Source organism: Eschrichtius robustus, chromosome 1 (assembly GCF_028021215.1).
Source record: "Eschrichtius robustus isolate mEscRob2 chromosome 1, mEscRob2.pri, whole genome shotgun sequence".
In the NCBI taxonomy this organism is placed as follows: Eukaryota; Metazoa; Chordata; class Mammalia; order Artiodactyla; family Eschrichtiidae; genus Eschrichtius; species Eschrichtius robustus.
Genome location: NC_090824.1, coordinates 53,296,537 through 53,318,098, shown reverse-complemented (window position 1 = coordinate 53,318,098; position 21,562 = coordinate 53,296,537). Strand labels below are relative to the sequence as shown.

Sequence of the window (21,562 nt, the reverse complement as noted above, 5' to 3'; positions counted from 1 at the left end):
CTCTTTAGAGGACAGACAGCAGATTTAGTTTCATTTTCTCTTTTCTGTTGGTTCTACTTGGACTCAGATCAAGAAATATGAACTTGGTTGTCAACCTATGACCTTTCTGTGATGAAGAAAAGATTGGATTGTCATTCCTTGAGTGTAAGATAATGTAAGGCTTGTCTGGGGAAACCTTTTGCAGTGATCCCGAATTGTCCTAAGGCTGATAATTGGAGGTGACAGGTAATTCTAAAAACAATGTGCAGAAATGTATAAGGAAAACATAAGCAACAAGTTTAAGAATAGACTTTTTAGTTTCAAAGAGACTGTAATTGAAATATGACTAATGCCTACCATTATTTTCATCCCAATTGTTTATTTTCTATAAAAAATAAGAATTTTTCTGTAAATCTCAGATTTTTCTCTAGCTATTTTTTATTCAAGGTAATGACAGCTGTATAACTTATGACTTCTCTACAAACAAAACTTTTGACATATTTCCGTAGACTCTCTAAGTTAAAAGTGTGGGTTAGAATTGCAACAGCTTTCTCTATAAATGGCATACAAATTGTTTCACTCTCACTTGAAATGAAATTATCATTTGTCATTAAAACTCTGGTAATTTTAACACAAAAATTATTGCTCTATTAGTCTATATTCTAAAAATTGGATATTTTTAAAGTATAAAAAAATTAAGAAATAATTTTTTTTTTTTTTGCCATAAATAAAATTTATTGGTTCACAAAATTCAGACCAGCATGGTCAAAATTGCCAGTGCTGTCAAAGATCTCACGAGTGCAGAGCTCGCCACTTATCCAGAGGGCCACGGCTGGGGATGTATTTGACTCCACAACCATCCGGGATGAGGCACTTCTTAGCCACTTTGTCTTCAAATTCATCAGCATTAAACTTGGTAAAGCCCCATTTCTTGGAGATATGAATCTTCTGGCGCCCAGGGAACTTGAACTTGGCCCTGCGTAAGGCTTCAATCACATGTTCCTTGTTCTGAAGCTTGGTGCGGATGGACATGATGACTTGACCAATGCGGACTCTGGCCACTGTACCCTGGGGTTTTCCAAAGGCACCTCGCATACCTGTCTGGAGTCTGTCAGCCCCAGCACAGGACAACATCTTGTTGATGCGGATAACATGTAATGGATGGAGTCGCACTCGGATGTGAAAGCCATCTTTGCCACAACTTTTCACCATGTACTTGTTGGCACAAATTCGGGCGGCCTCCAGGGCTTCAGAAGAGAGCTGCTCATACTCATCAGACACCATGTATCCACAGAGTGGGAACTCATCCACTTTTGCCTTCTTCCGACCCAGGTCAAAGATACGGATCTTGGCATCAGGGACACCTCGGCAAAAGCGAGAATTTGGATACGGCTTATTCTTGCAATACCGGTAACAACGAGCGGGGCGGCGTCCCATGGCGACACCAGGTATCTCTAACGCACGTCGAAGAGAAAAAAAGCGGTTGCTTCCACGCCTGCGCACGCGCCTTATATACATTGCCCACCTTCCCGCGCGGGAACCATAGAGGACTTGAGGACACTCTTTCACAATGTCCCCACCATAGATGCAGTGACACTCTACGCATGCGTTTGGGGGATTTGGAACATGCGCAGGATGGAAAGGCGGGTGGGTATATTGGCCTGCGGGCATCCAAGTAGAGAATTGGACCTTGCTGCAGCAGCGCAGGATGTCGTTTCTCTCCGGCTTTCCCTCTCGGGCATAGAACTTCTGCCCTAAGGTTTGTCTTAACTATAAAAGTTGTATTTTCCTAGAATTTGAATGAGTAATGTCTCTCCAGCTAGTCGTACTTTGTGTCTGGTTTGTCTAAATAATCCATTTGCCGGAGCTCATATCTCCTGTCAGCATTTGTGGATCAGTTGCTATTTCTCAAAGGGTATGTGGTCACCTTCCATGGTTAAAGTGGTTTCTTGGCATGAGCTCGCTGGTAAGGCTCAGGAAGAAATGAGAGTAGAGGGGAGACGGGGATAGAAGATATCTGTTGTACATGTTGCTTGATAGTTGCTTTAGAAACATGAAACTTCTGTTGTTTTATTTATTTGGCCATATGAAATGATTTTATTGTCAAAATGGCATCCACATAATTGGCATACCAACTGAATTTTTTAACTTTAGGCTATTTGCATTTTCAAATGTTACAGCTTCTGGGAACTGTATAAAAGAGTAACTATTGGGAATTCCCTGGCAGTCTAGTGGTTAGGACTTGGCGCTTTCACTGCAGGGCCTGCCCTCTATCCCTGGTCTGGGAGCTAAGATCCCACTAGCCGCGAGGTGGGGAAAAAAAAAAAAGTAACAATTTATACTTTATTAATCTTTTGCACATTACTGAGAATGAGCTTAATAGTTTTTTTCTTCTGGTATTAGATTTTGTGAAAATATTATGATTAGGATCAGAGTGTGAGGAAGGAGGGAAATGAAAGAGAGAAAGAGAATTTACAAATAGTATATAATCCCTCCTTGGATTTTTCTGGCTTTTTTGATTCCTTGGTGCTGTTTCACAAATCCATGACATAATGGAACAAAATCCTTCCAATGTGAATATATTCTGTTGCTAATGCTTTCTCTTTAACAGGGAAACATAAGTTGTGACAAAATAACTCCTGCTTTTAAAATGAGTGAGGTTTTATAAAATACCCATATTAGAGTAGAAATATTAAAACTCCTTGTGTAGTGAACTTTACCACATTATGTAGAAGCTTGCTTAATTCCCCTTCCTTCCTTCATTTCTGCCTTTCTGTTTTCCTCAAATAGTGCCTGTTTACTATATAATCTGTATATGGAGATAAAACAACAAGTAACATTATGCTGCCCTTGCTGAGTTTACAAGTCTAGAGGAGAAGTTATATGTTATTCAAATAACATGTCATCATATTACAAAGTACAAAATGTGGCAAAAAGGAAAAGCAAGATGAGGTCTGAAAGCCTGGGATGAAACCCTGATCTAGACTGAGGATTGGACAGGGAAAACTTTATCAGGAAAGAGCTTTCACATAGTGACAGTGGCACATGGGGCCTGGCATATGCAAAGGCCCTGAAGCAGGCAAGAAGATGGACCGTTGAAGGAAGGAACCAGAGTAAGGCCAGTGTGCCTATGAGTGGCACAGGGGGTGAGTGGCATAATGTGAGTCCAGTGGGATTGGGGGGGGCCTTTCGTATCACAGTGGGCCATTTTATCAAGTTAGTGGTCCTGCTCTTTTATTTGAACGCACTAAAGAGATTTACATAGGTTTTATCACTCGATATATACAACATGGTCAGTAGACTGGAAGGGGCCAAAAAATGGATGCAGGGAAGTCAGAAAGGAAGGCTTTGCAACACTGAAGAAAAGAAATGAGTGTAACTTGAACATGCTTTTAATATGTTTTACTTTAAAAACATGTTTGTATCTTTTTCTACTACTACATGCCCAGAATATGTCATAGTTCTGGGAGAGATGAGTGTGTGAGGCAAAAGGAAGATACCCAACCACAGTTCGTGTGCTATCACGCACTCACCACCACCTGTCCAGGCCATGCTTTGTGTTTCCAAAACCCTAGAAATCTCTGACCAGCAGATGTTTTGTTGCTATCTGGACCTGCTTGCATAATCCTCTTTCCTTAATCCAAAAGATGACCTATCACAGTTTGCCTGTGACCAGTTTTAGCATTGAAGTCCTGCATCCCCCAAAACCCCTCAGTCCCAGGCAAAATGAGGGGGTTGATCACCCTACCACACTTAAGCATTGGGCCCCTCACAGTTGTAGGCTAGAGTCAGAGGGTGGGAAGAGAAGGGGAGAGCGAGGCTGGGATTCTCTGTTTATACTCCTTTCCCTAGTCCTACAAATATTAGAGGGGAGCCTGTGGAAAATGTGTGAGTCACACCATTCTATTTAAATGTTAAAAGAAAAGCATTCCCCTCAATCAATTCCAAAATTTTGAGTGTTCCCCTGTCTCCCAGCTCCTGCCACCCACAATGTGCTTCATGCTAAGCAAACCTTGCAACAAAGTTTAAAACTTGTCTGCTTTGAAGTAACATGAAATATAGTCAAGAAGATCATACATGGGAAAAAATTTAGATCTTATTTACAAAATGTATTACTTTGATAACTGCAATAAAAGTTTAGCAAAGGGAGACACTAGTGTCATATAAAAGAGAGATGGCTTAAGGAATGAGTAGGACATATGAAAGTGAAGGTAAGGAATAAGGTAATAAAGGGGCATGGCAACTACATAAGACCGGTAAGATCTAGGAGAACAAGAACTATGCCTCTTCAGGTCGTTGGTTTTGTTCCCTGTTTTTGACCAATTGTGTGACCCATAGCACAATATTTGAATGAGTACACAACACTACTGAGGGGCAATAGTGTGTTGGTAAATGTTTAACAACCTGCTCCTTGGGGAGTGGGGTGGGGGGACCCCCCATTTGTAGTGTTTTTTGACTTCTCTGGTGTAGATACTCCATTATCAATTTCAGCCACTAGTGTGATATTAATGAACATGAAGATGGGGAGAGATGTACACAATCAGCTCTTGTGAGCCAGTGTTAGCAGGCTGTAGCACTTGACCATTTTGCTGTGTATACCCAAGAAAAATAAAAAAAAAAAACAAATTTGACTAAAGCTAATAATCATAACCTAGAATAATACATTTTGGCATGGGTAGGGAGAGATCATTTTTTTGGAGCCCTTAAAAAGCAGTCAGGTAAACGTTTAGAGTTGATGATTCAGCTTTGACTGTGAAGCACTTTCCTCTGTAGTTTCACACTCCTGTTCCACAACCCTTGTGTAAGAAGTCTGCACTATTCTGTACTGATTGATTATGTATTCATCAAGGCAGCCTTTAAGTACTTAGAATTAGCACGGTATAAGGAATACAATCAAATTCCCGGTATCCTCTGCCTTCATGCAAAGCCTGGAAAAGAACAGTTCTGTGTATCAATTCAATGCAGCACTTTCTTTCCTTCTTTGATATCGCATTTCAAACATTTCACGAAGAGCTAAACCTGATTTTGTTCTCAAAGAAAAATATGCACTGAGTCTAATATATTGACTGACGTGCACCCTGGATGCTCTCTCCTGCTGCTGGGACCACCTGCATCGTTGATCACAGAGTCATTAAGTAGCATTCCATCACTTGATGTTTGACAGTATACTGTGATTCAGAGATCATGTTCCCACTTGGGCTCTCAATGAAGTGTGAAGCCTCCACTGATGATGAACAGTCATTTTCATCTGTGTTTTTTAGTAACTTCACCCTGGGAGCTGTAATCTAAATATTTTTGAGAGTCTAGATGAGCAACTTGACTATATTTTCCTAGAGGTGAGTAGTGAATGTAAAAGAGTGATGGTTATGGCTGGCCTTTTCTTTAAAGTTAGCCAATTTTGTCTATTGTCATGGCTAAGGGGTGGTCCCGCTGCCTGTCTCTCAAGCAGCTGATTCACAATGGTCCTCTTAACTATTTGACAAATGCACATTTTCTGAATAGAAATATAGTCAGATGATTTTAACAGTTTAGTCCCAGGAGCCTAATGCATTTTATATTTTGACTGATATTTTATACATTTTGATTTTTCTCCTTTTCAGAATCTGTTTTTTATTTTGGATCTAGGAACTGAGTATATATACTTAACCTTTGTGCTTTGGTGGTATAGGATGAGTTCTCCTCCAATGAGTGATTTTTTTTTTACATTGTTCCAGAAAATTGGAAAAAAAATAGGTGAGGATTAAATCAGGAAGAAGTAGTGCATAAATATGCTCATTAGAATTTGATTGATTTTAGTTTGTTAATTTTTACTTGTTCATGTTGCATAGTTGTACAAAATTTATAAGTCATTAATCAGTTTTATGTGATAAGTAATTAATGTGTAGTTTTATAATTGTAAATAAGTAATGCTATAACAGATATAATTTATAATTATAATAAATAATAAAGATGTTATAGTAAAGCATAATAATAAAAATGCTATACTAAAGATGACTTGAATCAACACAAAGAATCTACTTATATATTTAAAAGTCCTTCTCTTTTAATGCTACCAAAGCAAAACTTGGGTCTGCTTGCCCGCGCACAGTAAAGCCCATCTACTGACACCAGGTTGTGGTGAAGGAAAGTTCAGTGTTTAATGTAAGGCACCATACAAGGAGTCTGGGACTGCTAATGCTCAAACATCCGAAACTCCCTGATGGGTTTTAGCAAAGCATTTTTAGGGCAAGGTGAGGGAGGGGAGTCCCAGGGTACTGTGATCAGCTCTTACACAATTCTCTGATTGGTTGTTGGTGAGGTAACAGGGTGGTGTCACAAGGGTCAACATTATCAATCCTTAGATTTCAGTAGGCCTAGGGGCCATGTGCTCATGGTCATCAAGTAGTTAATGTCTTTCACTTGGTGGGGGTTTTAGCATCTGTAAAACAACTCAGGAAATGTGCATCAGACACTACTATCTATGTACTTCAGAGAGGAACTAAAGCAGAGGATATGGGGGGAGGGTTCTGTCCTGGGAAGGCCCCACAGGGTCCTGCTCTGTTACATTAAAAGGCCTTAGTTCAGTCTGAAAATTTCAGAAGCACTGATCTGGGGTCAGGGTGTTGTGTATGAATCTTGTCCTCCCACATATTGAGTGCATGTCCTTTAGATCCAAGTCCCTGTTCATTTATTTAAAAGGCAAAATGTTGAGAGCAATGTTATTTTTCCCCTGCTGCCCAAGTTGCTTGCCAATAGTATGAAGTTTTATGTGGTTTACTAGGTTTACAGACATGCATGAAGCAAATGTTTAGTTAAATATTAAGGTTTCATAATCATTTATATCATAACATGAGCCCAATAGTATTTCAGGTTAAATGAATCTTGTATGTGTGATGGATGACCTCTTCATCCACTGAACAGAACTTTTTCTTTATGAAAGTGAACAAGCATCCTTAGTAATTAGATGTAAGCATTCTTTAATTATGAAATAAGTATTCCAGTTGATAAAGTACTGACTTTGGAAGGCTTTTTAAAAAGCTTTGCCTCACCTGTCAAATATTTTAATCCATTCACATTTTGGGTTTTCCCTATGGCAGCAAACATTGAGGACTAGATGAGAGATAAGTTACCATGCTGTTTGATACACACGGTAAACCAATACATTATTGACCTGCTTAATCCCTGAGTAAAGAACTTGGCCTTGCCCAAAGCTTCCGGGAGGTAATCTCTAGTGTCTTTTCTTTGCCTAAGGACTTTGGTCATATTCACTAGCCTAACAATGTGATTTAGAGTGAGGGCTGACCGTACCAGAAAGACCAATAATGTGATGTAGGTATCAGTTGACCTAGAGACTCAACCATATTTGCAATCAGTCAATCAATCATGGCTGCGTAATGGAGTCTCAATAAAAACTCTGGGGCTTGGGCAAGTTTTCCCAGTTGGCAAAACTCCATACTTACTGTCACAAATCAGTGCTAGAAGAGTAATGTATCCTGATTCAATGAGGAGAGGAAAATGGAAACTCCACGTTGGGTACTTCTATGGGACTCTACCCTATGTGCTTCTTCCCTCGGCTGATTTTAGTCTGTCTCCTTCGCAGCAGCAAACCGTAACCATGAGCATAATTGCCTTCAGTGAGTTCTGTGAATTCTTACAGTGAACTATCAAATCAGAAGATGATTTGGGAAATTTCCCAAACGTGCAGTTTGTGTCAGAAGTGAGGACAGTCTTGGGGACTGGGAGTTCTAACTTTGTAGTTGGCTCAGGAGCTCTGTTATTTCTGTTCCTCACCCCCACACATCCAATAAACCATGTATAAATGGTGGGGCACTGAAACATAGAGGAGACTGGAAATCTAGTTTATAGTGTCTAGTAGAGTTAAAATATAATAAGCTTAAAAAGTCACAGTTTTTCCTGCTTAAAAATATAATACATATTTATTGAAGAATTAGTATATATGCATGACAAAAATGTAAAGATGTAGGCAAGATTTAAGCATGTTTTCTTGCAATAAGTTTATATGTGCCATTTTTATATCCTGATTTTTCTTTTCTTAAGCCTTTTCTGTAAGATTTAATGTTCTTCACATTCTTTTAATAATGGCAAAATACATTTTATCATATGCTTAGTTATAGATCCATATATAGATATATTTACTTCCTGGTTGTCCATTTCATTGTTCTATTCATATATTCAAGAGCTAGTACCATAGAACTATATAAAAGGTAGCTTCAGCTTATTTACTGATATAACTTGAGGTCAACATCCAGGAGCTAATTAGGCATAGATAAAAGCTTGCTACTTCTGACAAAATAATCTTTAGAATGAGGCATCTCATGAGTCACTGCTCACAAACAACAAAGCATAGATTAGCCACAAATAATGCTAGTGACCAGCATAAAAAAAAATATGATGCGGGCAACAACATAAATGAAAATGAGCAAAATAAGTCCATGACTGCCTGCCAGTTTTTGGTAAAAGTCTTGATTTCAAAGAAATAAGAATTCTTAATACTTTACTGGACAGTAAGAAGGTTTGTAAAATTCTGACTAAATCTGGAAGATAGTTGTTTCTTATGTCTTTCAGATTGCATAAAATATTATTTTAAAATTGTTCTAAAGACAATTTAAAGGCATTCAGGAGCAGAGCATATCGTAAAACTTTATTTTCTCACCATCTTATTTGAAAGCCACCTTATATCCTTTATGGAATGAGGTAGATTATATTTGCATGCATTTTTTTTAACATCTTTCTTGGAGTATAATTGCTTTACAATGGTGTGTTAGTTTCTGCTTTGTAACGAAGTGAATCAGCTATACATATACATATATCCCTATATCTCCTCGCTCTAGCTTCTCCCTCCCACCCGCCCTATCCCACCACTCTAGGTGGTCACAAAGCACCTAGCTTATCTCCCTGTGCTATGCCGCTGCTTCCCACTAGCTATCTGTTTTACATTTGTTAGTATATATAAGTCCATGCCACTTTCTCACTTCGTCCCAGCTTACCCTTCCCCCTCCCCGTGCCCTCAAGTCCATTCTCTATGTCTGAGTCTTTATTCCTGTCCTGCCCCTAGGTTCTTCAGTACCACTTTTTTAGATTCCATATATATATGTTAGCATAAGGTGTTTATTTTTCTCTTTCTGACTTACTTCACTCTGTATGACAGTCTCTAGGTCCATCCACCTCACTACAAATAACTCAGTTTCGTTTCTTTTTATGCTGAGTAATATTCCACTGTCTATATGTGCCACATCTTCTTTATCCATTCATCTGTTGATGGACACTTAGGTTGCTTCCATGTCCTGGCTATTGTAAATGGAGCTGCAATGAACAATGTGGTACATGACTCTTTTTGAATTATGGTTTTCTCAGGGTATATGTCCAGTAGTGGGATTGCTGGGTTGTATGGTAGTTCTATTTTTAGTTTTCTAAGGAACCTCCATACTGTTCTCCATAGTGGCTGTATCAATTTCCATTCCCACCAACAGTGCAAGTGGGTTCCCTTTTCTCCACACCCTCTCCAGCATTTATTGTTTGTAGATTTTTTGATGATGGGCATTCTGACAGTGTGAGGTGATACCTCATTGTAGTTTTGACTTGCATTTCTCTGCTGATTAATGATGTTGAACATCCTTTCATGTGTTTATTGGCAGCCTATATATATTCTTTGGAGAAATGTCTATTTAGGTCTTCTGCCCATTTTTGGACTGGGTTGTTTGTTTTTTTGATATGGAGCTGCATGAGCTGCTTGTAAATTTGGAGATTATTCCTTTGTCAGTTGCTTCATTTGCAAATATTTTCTCCCATTCTGAGGGTTGTCTTTTTGTCTTGTTTATGGTTTCCTTTGCTGTGCAAAAGCTTTTACCTTTCATTAGGTCCCATTTGTTTATTTTTGTTTTTATTTCCATTTCTCTAGGAGGTGGGTCAAAAAGGATCTTGCTGTTTTCCTCTAAGAGTTTTATAGTGTCTGGCATTACATTTAGGTCTTTAATCCATTTTGAGTTTATTTTTGTGTATGGTGTTAGGGAGTGTTCTAATTTCATTCTTTTACATGTAGCTGTCCAGTTTTCCCAGCACCACTTATTGAAGAGGCTGTCTTTTCTCCATTGTATATTCTTGCCTCCTTTATCAAAAATAAGGTGACCATATGTGCGTGGGTTTATCTCTGGGTTTTCTATCCTGTTCCATTGATTTATATTTCTCTTTTTGTACCAGTACCATGCTGTGTTGATTACTGTAGCTTTGTAGTGTAGTCTGAAGTCCGGCAGCCTGATTCCTCAAGCTCTGTTTTTCTTTCTCAAGATTGCTTTGGCTATTTGGGGTCTTTTGTGTTTCCGTACAAATTGTGAAATTTTTTGTTTTAGTTCTGTGAAAAATGCCATTGGTAGTTAGATAGGGATTGCATTGAATCTGTAGATTGCTTTGGGTAGTAGAGTCATTTTCACAATGTTGATTCTTCCAATCCAAGAACATGGTATATCTTTCCATCTGTTTGTATCATCTTTAATTTCTTTCATCAGTGTCTTATAGTTTTCTGCATACAGGTCTTTTGTCTCCTTAGGTAGGTTTATTACTAGGTATTTTATTCTTTTTGTTGAAATGGTAAATAGGAGTGTTTCCTTAATTTCTCTTTCAGATTTTTCATCATTAGTGTATAGGAATGCAAGAGATTTCTGTGCATGAATTGTTGTATCCTGCTACCTTACCAAATTCATTGACTAGCTCTAGTAGTTTTCTGGTAGCATCTTTAGGATTCTCTATGTAGAGGATCATGTCATCTGCAAACAGTGACAGCTTTACTTCTTCTTTTCTGATTTGGATTCCTTTTATTTCTTTTTCTTCTCTGATTGCTGTGGGTAAAACTTTCAAAACTGTGTTGAATAATAACGGTGAGAGGGGACAACCTTGTCTTGTTCCTGATCTTAGAGGAAATGATTTCAGTTTTTCACCATTGAGAACGATGTTGGCTGTGGGTTTGTCATATATGACCTTTATTATGTTGAGGAATGTTCCCTCTGTGCCTACTTTCTGGAGGGTTTTTATCATAAATGGGTGTTGAATTTTGTCAAAAGATTTCTCTGCATCTATTGAGATGATCATATGGTTTTTCTCCTTCAATTTGTTACTATGGTGTATCACATTGATTGATTTGCGTATATTGAAGAATCCTTGCATTCCTGGGAGAAACTCCACTTGATCATAGTGTACGATCCTTTTAATGTGCTGTTGGATTCTGTTTGCTAGTATTTTGTTGAGGATTTTTGCCTCTGTGTTCATCAGTGATATTGGCCTGTAGTTTTCTTTCTTTGTGACATCTTTGTCTGGTTTTGGTATCAGGGTGATGATGGCCTCATAGAATGAGTTTGGGAGTGTTCCTCCCACTGCTATATTTTGGAAGAGTTTGAGAAGGATTGGTGTCAGCTCTTCTCTAAATGTTTGATAGAATTCGCCTGTGAAACCATCTGGTCCTGGGCTTGTGTTTGTTGGAAGATTTTTAACCACAGTTTCAATTTCAGTGCTTTTGATTGGTCTGGTTATATATTCTGTTTCTTCCTGATTCAGTCTCAGAAGGTTGTGCTTGTCTAAGAATTTGTCCATTTCTTCCAGGTTGTCCATTTTATTGGCATAAAGTTGCTTGTAGTAATCTCTCATGATCCTTTGTATTTCTGCAGTGTCAGTTGTTACTTCTCCATTTTCATTTCTAATTCTATTTATTTGAGTGTTCTCCCTTTTTTTCTTGATGAGTCTGGCTAATGGTTTGTCAAGCAGCCTTAGCGTTTCATGCCTGTCTCTGGTGTCCGTGCTGATAGCCGTGGCTCATGCCTGTCTTTGGAGCTGGTTTAGGCAGTGCTCTGAATCCCCTCTCCTCGTGCACCAGGCAACAATGGTCTCTTGCTTCTCAGTCACTTCCAGACTTTTTCCCGGACTCTCTCCTGGCTAGGTGCTGCGCACTAGCCTCCTACAGGCTGTGTTCACGCAGCCAACCCCAGTCCTTTCCCTGGGATCTGACCTCCAAAGCCGGAGCCTCAGCTCCCAGCCCCCGCCCGCCCCGGCGGGTGAGCAGACAAGCCTCTCGGGCTGGTGAGTGCTGGTCGGCACCGATCCTCTGTGGGGGAATCTCTCCGCTTTGCCCTCCACACCCCTGTTGCTGTGCTGTCCTCCATGGCTCCGAAGCTTACCCCCCACCATCTCCGCCCGCGAAGGGGCTTCCTAGTGTGTGGAAACTTTTCCTCCTTCACAGCTCCCTCCCACTGGTGCAGGTCCCGTCCCTATTGTTTTGTCTCTGTCTTTTCTGTTTTCTTTTGCCCTACCCAGGTACGTGGGGAGTTTCTTGCCTTTTGGGAGGTCTGAGGTCTTCTGCCAGCATTCAGTATGTGTTCTGTAGGAGTTGTTCCACATGTAGATGTATTTCTGATTTGTTTGTGGGGAGGAAGGTGATCTCCGCGTCTTACTCGTCCACCATGGTGAAGGTCTCCACGTGCATTTTAATAATAAAAAACTTGTGTTTTAACAAATTCATTTGAATTGGTCATTTTAACATAATTAAATTATATTACCAAGTTGTTTCTGGAAAGTTAGTAAGTCTTGAGGATCATTTTGTTGAAATTCACCAAAATACCATAACATAATTCATGTATATAAAAGTAAAGCTAGACTCAGGGATGACATTTATTTCTTTACTCTATAAAAATATTTTCCCGTACATCACTTCCCTAAAATAATTATTTTAGAAGGCATAGAAAAACAAGTTAACCTGATTTTCAAAATGAAGAAATGATACTCAGAAACATTAAGTACTCACCAAAAAATAAAATTTGGTAAGTGGGTAGATCTAGAAGAAAACTCAACTCATTTGTGAGCACTTTTTGTAAAATTTTTTCTTCTTTAAAATTTGCCATTGGAGGTCAGCAAAACTGTAGCAGACTATCACTTAGCGTCTCACAGTTAAGCTGGCTCTAGGATGAATTATAAATCAATTGTGGGGCACATCCAGGGTCTGTGGGGTCTGAAACTGATACAATTCTGAGGGTCCTCTTTAAGAAAAATAATGTAGATTACTAATATAAAATTAAAGACAAAGCAAAGATTTAGAATGAGAAAATTAAATTGCAAATTATATATAGCTATTAAACAAAACTTAACGCACAACATTTTAAAAATAGTATATTTTCATTAATTGCCTGATCCACCTTTAAAACCTTTCTTCCTTATATTTTCTGGCTACGTACTCTTTGGTCTTTTCTCCATTTGACCATTGTTTTCTAACATTTTTATGAATAATAAAAACTCAGTTCATTCTCCAGTAGGATTGTTGACATTTGTATTGATAACATATAAAAGTTTCTTTCAGCCTCATAACAAATATCACTAATGCTATGTACAGCTTTAGAATTGTTGTCAAATTGAGAGAAACCTTTCTCTTTCACATATGAACTGTAATATTTCAAAGAACTTCAGTTTTCTTTGGGCCATGACCACTCTCAAATTTTAATGGACAAACCTGTGAACCAATTTACAGTTGATATATTCCTTGCAATACAGTGTTGGGAAGGCTGGAAACCACTAATCCCATCTCTTCTCCTAAGAGCTGATTGTGTGCATCTCCTTCCAACTTTGGGCTCAGTGATATCATATTGGTAGGTTTAATTGGCTGTGGTGGGAGTATTTACACCGTTGGCAAAAACTACACATCAGCCCTTTTGTTTATTTTTTTTTTCCAGAGAGCTAGTTATTAAACAAGTACCAGCACACCATTGTTAATACCTTCTCCCAAGTTATATGTTTCCTTCACTGGGATTAGCACTTCATGTCAGGTCAGTTGGAAATTTAAATCTTTTTCTCATAAGTTCAGACAATTTATTATTCTCCATTGATTGCATTAGGAAACAATCCAAAGGCCTATTTGTAACTTCAATTACAATTTTTTAAAATTAATTAAAGCTATTGATCGGATCTGAAATTTGTTTTGGCAACAATTTAATTCTTGATTACAGAAATCTTTCTATTGATATTATTTATCTTTATTACATCTGTTTTATAGTCCATCAATTTTTACCAGTTTTTGTCAGTTATTTAATAAGTAAACTTGAAAGTAATGCAAAATGAAGAGTCTACGGTTTTCACTTGTACCAAGCGAGATGTCCCAAAATGTCTCCAAATTGCAGCAAAAATGGTGTATTTTCAGCTGTGTCAGTTGTTTAAATAAATGCCTCTTTGTATGTCTTCATATCACAATGCTAGATGAGTCAGCATACAGAGTAATCAGAATACTCTTAGAAGCAATTTCAACACCAGAACCACTAACATCAACTTATCCATATGTTGATGTGACTGCCAATCACATAAATGTACCTACTAAGCCCATACTAAGTGCATCCTCTAGTAACTTCCTTTTATCCAGACCCCCCAGATTGCAAAAGCCATTCCAATGCTGTTTGGCCTCAGGGAAAGTGTGAAGGAAGGGAAGCGGGAGTGCAGAAGAGACTGCAGTTTTTTTTTCCTTTGGTTGTTTCAATGTATTCCTGTTAATGAGAATAGAAATATTAACCAATATTCATTTTAACAGCAGGCAAAAGATATGAATGGACATTTCACCAAAGAAGGTATATAGGTGGCAAATAAACACATAAAAAATGCTCGAAATTATGAGTCATTAGAGAAATTCAAGGTAAAAACCACAATGGGATTCTACTACTACACGCCTATTAGAATGGCAAACATTAAAAACACTTATCATAGCAGTTGCTGGTGAACACATGGAAGAACTCTTAACTCTTATTCATGTGGAACTTTTATTCAGTGCTGGGTGAAACATATGGTAGAGCCACTTTAGAACACAATTTGGCAGTTTGTTAAAATTTTAAATATTCACCTGCCCTGTAACGAGGCATTGCACTCCTACATATTAACACAAGAGAAATAAAATCATAGGCTGAATAGAATTCTAAATCTGCTTCATGCCTGTTGAATTCAGGTGTCTAAAGGCATTTTCATTTTGTACTATCTCTGTCTCCTTGAATCCAATGTGGTGGTGTTTCTAGTGATATAATTCCTTTAAATATTTTTTAGGGTTCTGTGAAACCTAGGCATAGATAACGAATTCTACCAAACATTCAAAGAAGACTTATTGTGGACTTCCCTGGTGGTCCAGTGGTCAAGACTCTGTGCTTCCATTGCAGGGGGCACAGGTTTGATCCCTGAGCGGGGAACTAAGATACCACATGCCATGTGGCCAAAAAAAAAAAAAAATAGTGCATTTCCCCAAAGAAGACTTAATGCCAGTTTCTTACACACTATTCCAAAAAGTAGAAGGGGTAGAAATATTCACCAGCTCATTTTGACGCCAGTATTAACCTTGATACCAAAATCAGACATAGAAATCACAAGAAATGAAACCTACAGATCAATATTCATCATAAATGTAGATGTAAAATCCTCAACAAAACCTTAACAAACTAAATCCAGGAAAATATAATGCTATATTTATTATATGCTATATTATTATTATATGCTATATGCTATATTATTATATGCTATAACCAAATATATTATTATATGCTATAACCAAATGAGATTTGTCCCAAGAATGCAAAATTGGTTTAATTCAATACAACATATATTAATAAAATAAAAGATAAAAACCACTTGATGATCCCAATAGACATAGAAAAAACATTTGATGAAATCCAATGCCCTTTCATAACAAAAACATTAAACAAACTAGGAGACAAAGGGGGACTTCCTCAACCTGAAAAAGGGTGTCTATGAAAGTCTGTAGGTAACATCATACCTAACAGAGAAAGAATAAATCATTCCCCCAAAGATCAGGAACAAGACAAGGATGTTTTTCTCTCACACTTCTACTCAACATTGTGGTGGAGATTCTATCCAGAGCAATAGGCAAAAATAAAATAAAGTCACACATTGGAAAAGAAGAAGGAAAACTATCCTTATTTGCAGTTATCTTCTTTATAGAAAATCATAAGGAATTCAAAAGAGAAGATAGTAGAACTAATACATGTATTTAGTAAGGTTGCAAGATACAAGACCAATATATAAAAATCAATTGTGTTTCTTTACACTAGCAATGAAAACCCCCAAATTAAGGAAAATATTACATTAGCATTAAACATTCCATAGCATTAAAAAGAAAAAAATAGTTAGGAATAAATTTAACAAAAAAAGTTGAAGGCTTGTACACTGAAAATTACAAAACATTGTTGAAAAAATTAAAGATCTAAATAAACAGAAAGACACCCATGTACATGGATTAGAAGACTTAATATTGTTAAGATGGCAGTACTCCCCAAGTTGATCTAAAAAACCAATGCTATTGCTATCAAAATCCTGGCTGATTTTTTTGCAGAAATTGTTAAGCTGATCCTAAAATTCATACAGAAATGCAAGGGATTCAAACTAGCCATTACAGTCTAGAAAAAGATAAAAGTTGTAGGACTCACATTTCCCAATTTCATAACTTACTGTAAAGCTATGGTAATCAAAATAATGTGGTATAAACATAAGGATGAACATATAGATAAATAGAATATAATTGAGAACCCCCCCAAAAGCCCTTATATTTATGGGCTACTGAATTATGACAAAAGTGTCAAGAAAATTTAATGAGGGAATGAACAGTCTTTTCAACAAATGGTTCTAGGACAACATGCAAAAGAATAAAGTTGGACCCCTTCAAACCACATAAAAAAATTAACTCAAAATGGATTATAGACCTAAATGTGAGACCAAAAAATATAAGACACTTAGCAAAGGAGTAAAACATCAGGGTTTTTTAATGTGGTAACAAAAGCATAAGTGATAAGGAAAAACTGGATACATTGGACTTCATCCATTTTTAAAAGTTTGTGCTTCAGGATATCTTCATGAAAGTGAAAAGACAACCTGTAGAATGGGAGAAAATATTTTTTAACATATATCTATTCACACTGATTAGCATATGCTGGCTAATTTTATGTAAGATTTAACTGTAGTGTGCCCTCAAAAAAATTTTTTAATGACTTAAGCCAAATTATAGCATAATTGGAATGTGTCAAAATGTACATTGGAACAATTCTAACAATTGGCTTTTATGCAGGTTGAAATAATTTATGAGATGTACAGAGTGTTCTCATTAATAACATATGGCAATATGAGCTAGCCTGAATACTTTGCCTCTCCTTTCTGCTTTGATATATTTAATACAAATAAAATACATATATTTAAATAAAGAAAAAACAGTATTTTGAAGAACTCTGTATGATGCATATTGTGTTCAGGCTCAATTCTTCCTAGAAATAAACGCTAATAGTAAAATGTGCATAGAATTAAATCTAAGAATAATGTTTTAGAAAAGTATAAAATATTAAGGAAATACACTATTAATGACCTATTTAGGTTAGTGTGCAGTAATACTCTTAAGCAACTCTTACTAATTTGCTAATGCAGCTCTTACTAACTTTGAAAAAACTCCAACCAAGCATTTCAGGACTTGTTTTGGGTTGTTTTTGTTGTTTTTATTTTGGTCTTTTTTTTTAGGTGTTTTTTTTTTTTTTTTTTTGATGTGGACCATTTTTAAATTCTTTATTGAATTTGTTACAATATTGCTTCTGTTTTATGTTTTGGCTTTTCAGCTGTGAGGCATGTGGGATCTTAGCTCCCCAACCAGGGATTGAACCCACACCCCCTACGTTGGAAGGCGAAGTCCTAACCACTGGACTGCCAGGGAAGTCCAAGGACCTGTTTTGTTTTGTTTTCCACAAAACATCATTATTAGAAGATACAATTCTTGATATTCTAGATGTTGCAGCATTTAGATTTTGTACAAATTCCGTCACTGATGTTATCAACCAACATATTTAATTGTTATAAAACAGTTAACTGGTTTCTTCAGATGAACAGCATAAATATTTAGAGTTAAAATCTATATGGGCGTAAATATTGTAGGGTAACTTTTCATTCTCACCATTGATCCTATGTTGCAGTCCCAACTTTTCTTTACTGTGTGATGGATAGTTTCACCCTCTTAAAAAATAGAAAGAATTTCACTGTCTGGCACATCAAGATTCACACATTCTCTCCTAATTATAACAGTGGCAGTACCTCACTCAGTCGGTGGCACAGTGAATCAAATTCTTTCTCTTGAGTACAGCTGCATGTATCTGGCAGCCCCAAACTTGTTAAATCTCAACGCTTGGAATGGCATTTCTTTCTCTATTTCTTAAAGTCTCCAATTTTAATTAAGATTTAAACTAAGGTAAAACCTAGATTGTGAATTGCATGCTTTTTACCTAATTTAGCTAGCCAGCAGGCAGAATAGTTCTGAAAGTTTCTGAAAGAGCAGAAGACCAGTGTTACAAAATTAATACTGCAGATGTGTTCTCACAACAAAAGTATTTTCATAACATCTGTTTGCAAATACATTTTTTAAATTTCAGTTGACTTTGTCTGGATCAAATTAAAATCAGTAAAAGTTTTTTATATAGAATTAAAATGATCCAGTTGGTTAATCAGTAAAGATCTGTTGAGTGCCAAGTGTTCAGTTCTTCTCTACTCTGTGCCAGATGTGTGGGAGAACATGATAAGAATAGATGTGGGAAATCTAATTTGGAAGATAAGAAGTGTGCACATGACAGATAACTAAAAACTCAAATCACACCACGATGATTACAATATAGTTGGTACCATGTAGTATGCACAATTAGAGCTATAAAAAATTGGATGGAAGTAATAGTTTCTTAAGATTAGACGATGAAAAGTCTCTTAGAGAAGAGTTTCCCGTCACGAATCCAAATGAGTCCTCTGTTTATTCAAAGATGACACTCTGAGTAGTATCTGACAGGTAACTTATTTTTTTTTTTTTTTTTTTGAATAACCTAAGAAGATTCCTTAAGCTCTAGAACCTAATAAGGGGATTTCTTTTTTGTTTTGTTTTGTTTTGTTTTTTTTTTGCATTCTGATTTTTCTTTTTCTTTTTTTTTTTTTTCACACACACACACTGTATTTTATTTTTACAAGAGATAAATAGACTGACACCAAGCATTGTACATGGATGACCACAACAAAAGCAACAATGATTGCAATTACCAAACATGAAACACACTCATACTATGTCATAATATTGACATTCAGTCCGGTAATCCTCCACTGTAACAGCTCCTTTACTTTGCAGTGAAAATTGATTTGTATATTCTTTGCCTCTGAGTCCTTGTGGGATTTTTTTTTTTTTTAAATTCAGACAGAAAGTCACAGGTAACTTATTTTTAAATCTTCTGTATTTCCAGAGTCTCCCTTCCTTTTTTCTTTCCCTACCATTGGCAGTACCCTACAATCTGCTGGAATGAATGAGACCCTCTTTTATGCTAGAAGTGCTTTAGACAAAAGTCTTGATATAATCACCAGTGAGGCACAAAAATTAGATTTGCAGCATACTGAATACTGAACAATTGTTCAGGCGCACACATATACTCATTTTTATCCATTTAGTTTTTGGAACCTCAGGTTGCGGACATTCAACAAGGCCCAGCTGTGATAGGAAGAAAAGTGGAAGTCAGCTTTTCTTGTAGTTTATTTGCTCTTAGAGAGCAAATATATGTCTTTTATGACATATATTTTCTATAGTTTCTGGAACTACCTTAAGCTAGATAAATATTAATTTCTTTGTTTGACAGGCATGAAGGTCTGCAGCCCATGGTAATATTTTTTCATTTCAGCACATCACCTCTTGATGGAGGATTGTAAACTTCTACTTGTTGCCCTTGGTCCTGCCCAACATAACTTACGCCTTCAAGATGTTTGGCGTTATGCTCAACTCAGGTCTTTCTGAGGGGGAATAGATTGGATAAATATCACACTAAATTATTATTATTTGTTATTTTGTCACATCAGTGTGTTATTAACAACTCATAGTGATTTTAGTGATCATTATTAATATCTGCTAAATATATCCTGTATACCCTAATCAAGCATAGAAGGAATGATTCATGTTTTATTTGAGGCTAACAAGGTTCTCTGTGTCATTTAGGCTCATGTCACTCAGATTAGGTGAAAGGGGTAAGGGAACAAGGTTGCCTCAACTTAGTGCTGGGCAACTAATAAATTTATCAGTAAGACTTAAAATCAAATCAGGAGAAAATTCATTTTTAACCTTGTTAGTAGGATAAGTTTTACTGACTGGAGCAATTCAATTGGGCATTTGGCAAATAGGAGAGGAGTACAAGGCTTGCAACAGGCAAGTAACAAAAGAAAGAAACATATCAGAGTTAAGATGCTGGGTTCTCAGGTAAGTGACAAGGAAGTAGTCAAAATAAGACACAATATAGAGTAAAAGAGACCTTAATCCAGACAAAGGAGGGTGCTATGTAAAAGCAAGAGTAATACCCTGGGCTGAGGACCTTGTTTAAAATCTGTGATATAGTGTGAGTTCAAAATATATTTCATTTTTTCATACTGCTCTTAAAAAGTGTTTTTAATTAATTAGTATATTTTCCATTTAAATTAGGTACAAAAGTAGGCAAGACTGACCCATCAGCTTAGAAGTCAGGATAACAGTTACCCTTGACAGGGAAAGTTAGTGATTGACAGGCATAAGGGGTACTTCTGGAGGCTGGTAACGTTCTGTTTTCTTGATCTGTGTGTACTTACAGGGCTGTGCTTAGTTGGTGTAAATTCATTTTTATATTTACTAGATGTGTACTTTTATGTGAATATTATATTTCAATAAAAAGGTTTTTTTTTTAAATTAAGAAATCAGTCGGTTTAAAAGGAAAGTCACCTCTGTACTGCATCTGCCTGAAGTGAATGGTTTTGTAGGGTGCTCTCAAGCCTGGGAGATGAGCCAGTGCAGCAGGATGGTTTCTGCCTCTCGGTTCTCCCGAGCCCACAGCTGTGCTTCATGCACCTGTTCAGCATTATACACTAATACGGAGAAAGCATCATCATTCTGTGTTGAGGGTGAGGTAGACAAATGAGAAATACAGTAATGACTTTGATGCTTCTCCACTCATAGTACTCAGGTAGGATATCCTTAAATATTAGGTCATTTTTCTCAAAGTAGATCTGGCTAGCAGCGTATATTTGTAACCCCAAATGGACCAGAAAGTGACTGTATTTTGCTTCCAGGCTGTTATCGTTATGGCTGTTGTTTTTCATCATGGACACCCTGAGAGGTCAAGTTGGGTCTCAGCAGCTACGTTCTGTAACCCGGATCTGAATTTTGTTAGTGCTCCCTCCTCCCTTTGTCCTCCTCCCTCTGCCCCACCCCCCCACCCCGCCCACCGCCAGCTCTTGTCCTTTACATTACAGTGAAGTTGTCATAGACCCTGGCTTCCACGTGCTATTACATTGAGAGTAAAGTCTTTATTTTCTGTTGGATTTTTCATTCAGGTCAGATGAGATATGGTGTGATAATTCATTTTATGTGTCAACTTGACTGGAACACAGAGTGCCAAGATATTTGGTCAAACATTATTCTGGGTGTGTCTGTGAGGGTGTTTTTGGATAAGATTAACATTTGAATCAACAGACTGAGTAAAAGCAGGATTGCCCTCCCTAATGTGGGTGACCCTTACCCAATCAGTTGATGGCCTGAATAGAAAAAAAAAAA

The 21,562-nt window shown here is 37.2% G+C and overlaps 1 protein-coding gene across 2 annotated transcripts; it reads right to left on the bottom strand.

The window, feature by feature from the left end:
* Positions 1–771: 771 nt before the first annotated feature.
* RPL10L (ribosomal protein L10 like) lies at positions 772–1,650 on the bottom strand. 2 transcript variants are annotated; one of them, XM_068531333.1, is made up of 2 exons: positions 1,308–1,416; positions 772–1,226 (listed from the first exon to the last, which is right to left on the bottom strand). In XM_068531333.1, exons 1-2 carry the CDS (start codon positions 1,414–1,416, stop codon positions 772–774), a joined length of 564 nt encoding a protein of 187 aa, XP_068387434.1. The 2 variants fall into 2 exon arrangements, with proteins under 2 accessions (XP_068387434.1, XP_068387359.1); XM_068531258.1 differs by having other exon boundaries at positions 772–1,650.
* Between the last annotated feature and the right edge of the window lie 19,912 nt (positions 1,651–21,562).

Bases quoted from the DNA above. Each gene is read 5' to 3' on its own strand.
- RPL10L (XM_068531258.1), bottom strand. From the start codon at position 1,650: ATGCCCGCAGGCCAATATACCCACCCGCCTTTCCATCCTGCGCATGTT.